Here is an 11,043-nt window from a genome sequence, read left to right as displayed (position 1 = left end):
ACTTCTGGCAATTTATAGAGTAAAATTCATGATCACTCATTAATTCGTAGGAATTAGTCCCTATCATTTGGTTGGCAGAACTGTTATATTTGATAATAGAGAATAAAATAATTCAGTGAAATCTTTGTTTGCCAAAGAGACATAGAAGAACAAGCCCGTGACAAGAATAGCAACTCTAATTATAGGTTAGAATCTTAGATTCTAAATAGCCTTGGAAATATCTGTCCCCTGAAGGTTTTTTGATAGGGAAATTTATCTTCTTTATCTGTCTTTCAAGTGACCTTCCCCGATATTCAACAAAAACCTACTGTCACTGTATAAAAATATATAATTTACAATGAAATAATTCTTCTCTGGTAATATCCAACATAATAAAGTCAAATGTATTATATATCTGACACTATTCTAATTAGCCTGCATCACATAAAGCACTGTCTATATTCTAAAAAAAATCATAAAAGGTAATTGTTACCATGAAGTTATACATATAGCTATGAATAAGAGTGCAATTATCTTCCAGAATTATGCTGAATCACTGAAGTACTTTCAGAAAGCTGCAGAGAAAGGATGGCCCAATGCACAGTTCCATCTCGGCTTCATGTACTACTGTAGGTATTACAGATAATGATGCTTTATTTAGAATTACCTACACATTAGTGAATCTGCCTCTTTTATAATGAAAATCAAAGGTAATGTGAGTGGTTTGAAAAAGAATATTGAGGCAGCAGTTTGATCTGACTCAAGGAAGACCAGAGAAAAGAACATCAGTGGGGGAGGTGGCGAGGTGGTATCGATGCGGGAAGCTCATCATTGATGCGGTTCAGTTGGGCCTGGTGATAGTCAGTGTACATAACTGGTAACAAGCATGCAAACTCGAAGAAATGTCAAAATTGGAGAGAAAGATTCTGGAGACATTGGCCTACGGGTGTGAGTGAACACACAACAAGAAAAGGGAATGAGGAGAAGGAGGAATGGGCAATGGTGAGAATTCTGGGCTCTTCCATGCCATTCTGAGAGGCTAGGCAGAGGAAAGCTGAGCACCAAGAAGGAGCGAAAAGGCAAGGCCAGAGGAACAACAGCAACAACAACAAAAAAGATATAAAGAGAGGCAGAGGGAAGAGCTTTCCAGAAAGAATAAATTAGTGAATAGCAGCCTTGGGAGATACAGTGAGAAGTCTGGTAAGAGGGGGGGTTAGAAGAAGCTTGGAAAGCAGGTAATTTTGATAGTACTGGGCTGGCTGGGGTGGAAATCAGATGACAGTGGGTTAGGGTGTGAATGAGAGGAGAGGAAGTAGGTGTGGGAAAATATCCATGAGAGAGCACAGGCCTGTAATCTCAGCATTCTGGGAGGCTAAGGCAGGAGGATCACAAGTTCAAAACCACCCTTAACAACTTAGTAACTTAGAAAGACCATGTCTCAAAAAGATATGGGAATGAAATTCAATGCAATGGCCTAACTCCAGTCCCTAGTACAAAAAAAAAAAAAGAAAAGAAAAGAAAAGAAAGAAAGAAAAAAGAAAAAAAAAATCCTTGCAAGAAATATGCCTTGTTTTTAGATAGTGACAGGCCCAGGCATAAGCATAATTGATAAGAGGAAAAATATCAGCAGTATTAGGATCCAGACAGGTGGAAGCTTTTTTATCTTGACAGAGAAGTGGAATTTCTCATCCTTGAAGATCAGGAGAAAGACACAGACAATACAGTATAGATAGGGGGAGGGAGGGAGAGAGAAGTGAAAAAAGACAGTATAAAGTTTTCTTCCATGAAGTAGATAAAAAAAATTGCCTGTGGGAACATAGAGAAAGGATGGGATGGGGGAGGTCACAGAAAACCATGAACATTTGTAAAACTTCCTGGGGATCAGGAAAGGAGGTGACCTGAACAAGGACCAGGAGATCTAAACATAGTCTCGCCATATCACTGGAGCAACCAAGAAAGCAATGACCAAGGAGGTCAAATCTGGCCAAGAGGTCATCTGGCATCTTCCGTGGTAGCTCAGCAGGAGGCCCTACTTTTCATGCAGAATGGAGGCCTTGTTCCTAGTACATGTCAAGTCCTCAGCCTCAGACCTGTCTGCTTTTCAGGCTTCTAGAATAAATAATAGCAATAGTACATTAAATTTCACATATTTCAATTCATTTAGCCCATTCCACATGTCTGGGGGTACCCTACAGTTTACAGATGAGCAAACTGAGTTTGGATATCTTGTCCAAGACCAAATGGGTAGTGGCTGTGGGATTCAATTTTAAAAATCTACTTTGATAGCTTTTGTTTTAATTGCTACTAGGCATTGCCCATAATGGTCATGAATGTTAGAGCTAGAAGGGAATTTAAAGACACCCTAGGGAAGGCTCTCACCTTTTGCAAGTAAAATGTCTAGATGTACCCAACTCAAAACATGGACTAACAGCCAGTAGAATTGCTGTTGCTGGAAATCTGCTGATTCTCTGTTCCCACCTCTCCTTTCTCCAAGCATGAGCTGGGTCAGACTTGTCTTCCTGGAGCTGGAAATTGCCTACTTCAGGCTCTGTTACTTGTCTGCATGAGCTATTCTGGTGTCCTTGTATGGAAGGATGACATGGATAGTGAGAAGACTGTGGGACAGCTTCTGCTCCTCAGAGAGAAGCACTTGGCCTCTTTTTCATTAGTTTATATTATACCATATTAAGATGCTCCCATGAGACTAAACAGTTCTTTGTTTTCCAAATGATCTAAGAGCATATATTTTCATATTTTTATTTAAAATATAATCTAACTCTTCTACTCATTCACTATCAAATAGTAATTTAACAGAATTTGACTTCTGATTGAGTGTTACCACACTATTTAAGCTAGCAAGCATCACTATAACTATTACATCTACCCATAGATTACAATGCACAAAGCAAAATAAATAAGTGGTGGTTCAAAACAATTTTAATTTTCAGCTGGCTCTGGAGTTTGGAAGGATTATAAACTTGCCTTCAAATATTTTTACTTGGCATCTCAGAGTGGGCAGCCCCTTGCAATTTATTATCTGGCCGAGATGTATGCAACAGGAACGGGGGTGTTAAGATCATGCACAACTGCTGTAGAGGTAAATATTGAGCTGTTTATAAAGTTCTCATTTGTTGCAGAGGAGATGATACTGTCCTTGAGTTGTTGGGCATTTGGTTTTATTGTACCTGTTTTCTACCTATTGACAATGTGAACACTGACATGTACCAGAGAGGAGAAACAGTGATGTAACTGAGATTGGGGAAAGGAGAAAATGAAATGATCCCTTCTCCTTTGCATTTGGTTTTCCATCACGTTCAGAGCTTGTCTCAGAATTCAGTTAAGGATCTCTGTTTCAGCTGTCAATCAAATCATTAAGGCAATTTGGCACTCCTAGTAGGACTGGCAATTACTATTCAGAAACGAAAGGCTGGATTTAGCCAAGAAAATGTAACCTACTTCTTCCAGAAAAAGCAGGGACTATAGGTTTTGGATGATTTGAATGACAATTGAAAAAGTGGGTTCTTTCAACTTGAGCCAGTAATGTACTTTTCAAGAGAATGCTTTTAGGACCTTAATGCTCTTCATTGATTTATTAAATGTCCGCTGTAACAATATAAATATCTCCATGTTGCAATCTGGTCCCTCTGAAATCCATTTCAAAAGCTTCCAGCTAATAATCTATCTTTAGATTTGTTCCTTTGCCAACTTCCTAATGAATTATGTATGGCTAACCTCTTTTGGTTACATAAGGGCTATTCAGCTAAGTTGACATTTGTCCCCACGGATACTTGCACACCTCCCTTGTGGTTATGTCACCTATACCCTCAGGCTCTGGCTTTCCTTCATTCTCTCCTTTCCACATCAGCTGTGGCCTTGTAGCTTGCCCATGCAAAGCATCAATATCCACAAAGGACCTTGGAAAAAACTCCCAAAGCCAATGATGCATTCTTGTCCTGCCAAATAGCCTCCAAGCAGGAAAAGTTTCTTATACAAATTTAAAATAAACCTGAAGAAGTTTGACTAAAGATAAAAAAAAATAGACTTGTAATCTTTGTGCCTATAAAATATATTAACTCTTCATTCTAAATAATTAGCAAAAGCCATGCATATTAAACCTCAGATTCTTGTCTGACTAGGCAGCAAGCACTGAAGACTGATTTCATTGATCACTGGTATGGGATGAAGCATATTGGCTAACTAGTCTGCTTGATTTCTCTTCCCATGTACAGCTTTATAAAGGGGTCTGTGAACTAGGCCACTGGGCTGAGAGATTCCTGACAGCTTACTTTGCCTATAAGGATTGTGATATAGATTCATCTCTCATTCAGTATGCACTGCTTGCAGAAATGGGGTATGAAGTAGCTCAAAGCAATTCAGCATTCATTTTGGAATCTAGTAAGATAAGTTAAAATTCTCTGAAATTCCCCAAACATGCATATGCATATATGACTTTACTATAGAGGCATTTTAAGCTTTCTTAATAGATGTTTCCTTTTTTTTGTTTGTTTGTTTGTTTTGTTTTGTTTTTTAGAAAAGGCTAACATTCTTGAAAAAGAGAAGATGCATCCAATGGCACTACTCTTATGGAATCGAGCAGCTGTTCAAGGTATAAAACCTTGATAAAAATGAGTACATCCTGGGCTTTTGTCCACTTTTTTTCATCTGATTTATTCAGCTGTGTTCTTGGGTGCATGAGCAGAAAGGTATAGCATATCAAGTAGGTAGCACTTCAGACTACACTACACTGTTGTCAGAGGTCATTTTCAGGAATATCTTTTCTTTATTATTCTCAGAGTCCCTTTGTTTAGCAAACCCTAGGAATTTTTCTATAGCTCTGTCTCCATGGCACCAGAACAGTTGTTTGAAACATGGTAAGTTTATACAAGAAACCACTTTTCTTGGTCTAGCTTCAATTGCTCCTTTCCTGAGTTACTTACTGAATTTATCAGAGATGTGAACTATGTGTCTGTAAGTGTATAGGCAAAAATAATTATACACTTAAGATTCATTTGATTTGTCTGCCAAAATATAATATAGGTGATTAGTATAAATTCCAAATGTTTACTATAACCATTAACATGTTAAAGCAAAGCAAAGCAGAGATAAATCAGAAGATCCTCTCCTCTCACCTGGAGATCTCACGTCCCTCCTGTTTACTGGTTTTACATGTAGCAAAGAATGTCAGACATCACTGGTGGGATCAGCATTAACAGCTGGAATTTGTGTCACCATGTATCTTCCAATTTTTTCCCCTAAAATTACATTATTAAAAGCAAAGAGATATGTGAAGCTGTCAGAATCGGCATTTGGATATCTGACTTGCGATAAGAGAGCAATTTTGCTTCCAATTAAGTTTCTTAAAATCATCTCTTCGTAAGGCCAAATCATCTCTTTTACAGGAAGTGAATAGGATAAAAATGATTTTTTAGCTGATGTTAATACAAGGCGGAAGAAAAAGTCACAGTGGTGCCTTCTCAGAGCTAGCTGAGCTGGGAACACAGCAATAAGCTATCAATGCAATTTTAGTGAGAAATTCCCTTTTAAGAAGTCAATGTCTTCTAAAATGCAATAAAATTCTTATTTGGAGTGCAAAAACAACTTGAGCAATCTCTCAGCCATGGCAAATCAGCGCTCAGTTGTAACAAATACAGGTTTATTCCAAGCCAGGAAATTAGACCCAGGAAAAGAAACCTTGAAAACAAGAGGACATTAATATTAAACAGAATCACCCAAGGTGAAAAAAAACCCAGCTGCTAAAAATAATTATGTGTCACAAGAAGGTCAAGGATAAGTGTCCTCAAAGATACAGTGCTGAGTGATTCAGTTGAGGTTAGGAAATTTAGTAGTGAAGTCTTCCAGTTAGTCCCTACTCATGCTTCTTCTAGCAGTTGCTTCATGTGAAGAAGATGATGAGCTGTCAGGACTCAGTCACCACCCTATAAATGTGAAATCAAAGTGGGAATCCCTCTGCTGTTGAATGATCCCCAGGAGCCTGTCAGGACTCTGCATGTCCCCAGTCTGTCCCCTCCTTAGGGTGGAATTGAAGCCTATGAATCCAGCTCGTTCACTGTCTTCCATTCTCAAGACTCTAAGGATCCTGCTTACAGCAGACAACCCTTGAATGAGTTCAGAAGTATCCTATCCCTTTGTGGGTTCTGGCCCAGGCAGAGCCTTGGGGTCAAAGGAAGGTAGCTTTTGGAAAAAATTAGAGATGAAGTTGGCTTCTCTTTAGGGTTTCGGGGGTCTTTCCATGCCCCTCTCCTTGTAACTATTCCTGTAAGGCTTTGCCCCTGGGTACCTATAAATTTCAAAGCAAATCCTGATAACTAATGTCATTGTCAGCTTAAGAATTTCATAATATTAGCCTTACTTGGAGAAAACCAGGTAATTCACAGTATTACATCTCTTAAAGGTATCTACATTTTAATAGATTTTGGAAAATTAAAAAAACTTTATGAAGCAAAGAATTCTGTTCCAAAGGATACAGATGCTGAACTAGGGCAAATTCAGAGGGAAGTTTGGAAGGAGTCCTATATCACTTACTGAGATACATAAAACTACACCATATGGGTTACTTCCTTTTTATCTAAATAAGCCTAGACTGGCCAGGGATATAGCTCAGTGGCACAGTGCCTGCCTGGCAAGTGCAAGGTTCTGAGTTCAATTTCCAGTACCAAAAAAAGAAAAAATAAGCCTAGACTATGTTAAATGCTGATCACAGCTGACATGGATGTCCCAGATAAATTTCCCTTCATCTTTTCAAACAACATTTTTATGTGAATAGAAAGATGGATCAATCTCTGCCCAGAAGTCATCCTAAGCAGCCTGCAAAAGATTGCTGTCATCTATCTTAAAAAGTCATGTGATATTTTATCCTTGACATATCTGTTTTGTGCAACAGAATATTTGAAATTAACCTCTGAGGAAAGCATTTTTTTCTAAGAACATGTTTCCCACCATGTCTATCAATTCATTCCCTAAATGTTTAATAAGTACCATTCTAGGTTCCAGGACACTGTTAAGAAGAAAGTTTGACAGTTCATGGAGTCAGTGCCCTCATGAGGCAGAAAATAAACTAAGAAACAAGGAAGATAACAGTGATGCACGTTGTGAAGGAAATAGAGTGGAGATGAGATAGATAACTAGGAATGATGGGAACAGAGGAATGCAATAGGGGAGGTAGTCAGAGAGAACCTCTAGTGCACAAGTGGCATTTGTACAGAGACTGGAAAGCAACCGCATGAAGAACTGGAGGAGGGCCGCAGAGATAGGTCTAAGTGCCTACAAATGCAAGCCCAAGGAACCAGGTTCGATCCCCAGCACCACATGCTGTGCCTGTCCCACACCTGGGTGCTCTTGGCTGGCCACCAAGACTGGGCATGATGGTGCATGCCTATAATTCCAGCCCTGGGGAGGCTGAAAACAGGAGGATCACTACAAGCCCAGGCTGCCTAGTGAGACCCTGTACCTAATACATAAAAACAGACAAACAAACAAAACTGGTGGAGTTCCAAATATGCCAGGCAGAAAGGTCTTGAAGGATATAAATGTAGGGATTCTGTGCAGGGATCCAGAGGTAGGAAGGAGTTGGTGTATTCAAGGAATATTAAGAAGGCCAGGAGTCTAACAGGTCAGATAAAGGCTGGCTATTGCTCCATGAGCAAAGTAAAGCCATTGGTAGATTTTACACAAGGGAATGACATCATTTTACTTTACATTTTAAAAAGTTCTAGCAGTTGCTTCACGTGAAGAAGATGATGAGCTGTCAGGACTCAGTCACAACCCTATAAATGTGAAATCAAAGTGGGAATCCCTCTGCTGTTGAGTGATCCCCAGGAGCCTGTCAGGACTCTGCATGTCCCCAGTCCGTCCCCTCCTTAGGGTGGAATTGAAGCCTATGAATCCAGCTCATTCACTGTCTTCCATTCTCAAGACTCTAACGATCCTGTTTATAGCAGACAACCCTTGAATGAGTTCAGAAGTATCCTATCCCTTTCTGGGTTCTGGCCCAGGCAGAGCCTTGGGGTCAAAGGAAGGTAGCTTTTGGAAAAAATTAGAGATGAAGTTGGCTTCTCTTTAGGGTTCCAGGGGTCTTTCCATGCCCCTCTCCTTGTAACTATTCCTGCAAGCCTTTGCCCCTGGGTACCTATAAATTTCAAAGTAAATCCTGGTAACTAATGTCATTGTCAGCTTAAGAATTTCATAATATTAACCTTACTTGGAGAAAAACAGGTAATTCATAGTTTTACATCTCTTAAAAGTATCTACATTTTAATAGATTTTGGAAAACTAAAAAAACTTTATGAAGCAAAGAATTGCATTCCAAAGGATATAGATGCTGAACTAGGGCAAATTCAGAGGGAAGTTTGGAAGGAGTCCTATATCACTTACTGAGATACATAAAACTACAACATATGGGCTACTTCCTTTTTATCTAAATAAGTCTGGACTGGCTAGGGATATAGCTCAGTGGCACAGCGCCTGCCTGGCAAGTGCAAGGTTCTGAGTTCAATTTCCAGTACCAAAAAAAGAAAAAATAAGCCTAGACTATGTTAAATGCTGATCACAGCTGACATGGATGTCCCAGATAAATTTCCCTTCATCTTTTCAAACAACATTTTTATGTGAATAGAAAGATGGATCAATCTCTGCCCAGAAGTCATCCTAAGCAGCCTGCAAAAGATTGCTGTCATCTATCTTAAAAAGTCATGTGATATTTTATCCTTGACATATCTGTTTTGTGCAACAGAATATTTGAAATTAACCTCTGAGGAAAGCATTTTTTTCTAAGAACATGTTTCCCACCATGTCTATCAATTCATTCCCTAAATGTTTAATAAGTACCATTCTAGGTTCCAGGACACTATTAAGAAGAAAGTTTGACAGTTCATGGAGTCAGTGCCCTCATGAGGCAGAAAATAAACTAAGAAACAAGGAAGATAACAGTGATGCATGTTGTGAAGGAAATAGAGTGGAGATGAGATAGATAACTAGGAATGATGGGAACAGAGGAATGCAATAGGGGAGGTGGTCAGAGAGAACCTCTAGTGCACAAATGGCATTTGTACAGAGACTGGAAAGCAACCGCATGAAGAACTGGAGGAGGGCAGCAGAGATAGGTCTAAGTGCCTACAAATGCAAGCCCAAGGACCCAGGTTCGATCCCCAGTGCCACACGCTGTGCTGGTCCCACGCCTGGGTGCTCTTAGCTGGCCACCAAGACTGGGCATGATGGTGCATGCCTATAATTACAGCCCTGGGGAGGCTGAAAACAGGAGGATCACTACAAGCCTAGGCTGCCTAGTGAGCCCATGTACCTAATACATAAAAATAAACAAACAAAACTGGTAGAGTTCCAAATATGCCAGGCAGAAAGGTCGTGAGGGATATAAATGTAGGGATTCTGTGCAGGGATCCAGAGGCAGGAAGGAGTTGGTGTATTCAAGGAATATTAAGAAGGCCAGGAGTCTAACAGGTCAGATAAAGGCTGGCTATTGCTCCATGAGCAAAGTAAAGCCATTGGTAGATTTTACACAAGGGAATGACATCATTTTACTTTACATTTTAAAAAGATTACCCTGGCTCTTCTGTAGAGAAGGAACTGAAAAGCAAAGATAGAAGAATATTGTGAAGGCTGTTGTAGTAACCTAGGCTTAACTAGATGGAAGAGGAGATGTCAAGAGAGAGGTTTGGGGCTGGAGAAATAACTCAGCACTCTAAGTACCTGCCTGGCAAGTGCAAGGCCCTGGGTATGTTCCCTGGTACTGCATGCCATGCCAACCCTGGAACCCTGGACATGCCAAGCTGGCCTAGAAACTGGACATGGTGGCACATGCCTATAATCCCAGTGCTGGAGAGGCTGAGACAGGAGGATCACTATGAGGCTAACCTGCATAATGAAACCTTGTATCAAGAAAAGAATAAAAGTAATTTAAGAATAAGAAAGAGGTGTGTTTTCAGGGTAAAATGAATAGGACTTGCTGATGAACTGGATGATTGGAAGTGAGAGCAAGAGAAAAACTACAAATAACTGTGAACAGTATGGTGCTATTACTAAGATAAAAACAAACTAATGATTTGGAGGAGGGAGTATAGGGTGTTAGAAAATCTCAACTGGATATTTTAAATTTGATACCTAAGCAATCAAGAAGGCAATTATGTGGGGGCTGGGGAGATAGCTCAGTAGAATAAGTGCTTGCTTGGCAAGTGCAAGGGCCTGAGTTCAATCCCCTGTTCAGAAAAAAAGAAAGAAAGAAAGAAAGAAAGAAAGAAAGAAAGAAAGAAAGAAAGAAAGAAAGAAAGAAAGAAAGAAGGCAATTATGAATGACTGGGTGAGACATTACTACAGGTATACATTTAAAAGTGGTTAACAGGCCGGGGAGACAGTTCAGTGGAATAAGCGCTTCCTGCGCAAGCGCAGGGGCCTGAGTTCAATCCCCGGTTCTGCAAAAACAATAATAATAAATAAATAAATAAAAGTGGTTAACATAGAGCAAGCTGCAGGATAGATAAAGCCACCTACTGAAGGAGTTGAGATAAAGGAGGGTGAGATGGGGAAAGAAGAGGGAAAAAATTAACTAGGAATATGCCTTTGGCATGCCAACATTAGAAACCGGGGAAAGGAAGAGACAGGCAAGAAGAGTTCAAAAAGGAAACAAAAAGGCAAGGTCTATGAGGCAGAAGGAACAAGCGAAGGTCATGCTGTATATGGTAACAAAGGAAGTGATTGAGCAGATGGAGCCAAGACGCACCTGTGCTGCCTGGAGGTCAGGCAAAATGAGGCCAAAGATGCGACCAGTAGGTTTGGCTTCCTGCAGCTGATCAACTGCCTTAAAATAGCACCTTCATGGGGGCAAGGCCATGGCCAGATTAAAGTGGGTTGATGACTACCTGGGAGGGGAAGCTCTGGAGAGAGTGGGTGTAAATCACACTTGAAAATGTTGAGTGTGCAGAGGAACAGAGAAGTGGGGCAGTCACTGGAAGGAGACACCATGGGATAAAGAGAGGGCTTGTTTTTGTTCATGGACAATTCAGAGCCTGGGTGAAGGGCTGATGGGGCTAATCT

The 11,043-nt window shown here is 40.2% G+C and overlaps 1 protein-coding gene across 1 annotated transcript in view; it reads left to right on the top strand.

Annotated features, from left to right (window-relative positions):
- Positions 1-11,043, top strand: part of Sel1l2 (SEL1L2 ERAD E3 ligase adaptor subunit) — an 89,464-nt gene that overhangs the window by 76,448 nt on the left and 1,973 nt on the right. Inside the window, 4 exon segments of the mRNA XM_023718575.1 lie at positions 521-608; positions 2,928-3,076; positions 4,209-4,374; positions 4,511-4,585. Coding sequence (XP_023574343.1) covers positions 521-608; positions 2,928-3,076; positions 4,209-4,374; positions 4,511-4,585 — 478 coding nt within the window.

This window comes from Octodon degus, unplaced genomic scaffold (assembly GCF_000260255.1).
Source record: "Octodon degus isolate 3935 unplaced genomic scaffold, OctDeg1.0 scaffold00060, whole genome shotgun sequence".
Lineage (NCBI taxonomy): Eukaryota > Metazoa > Chordata > Mammalia > Rodentia > Octodontidae > Octodon > Octodon degus.
This window is presented reverse-complemented; position numbering and strand designations above follow the sequence as displayed.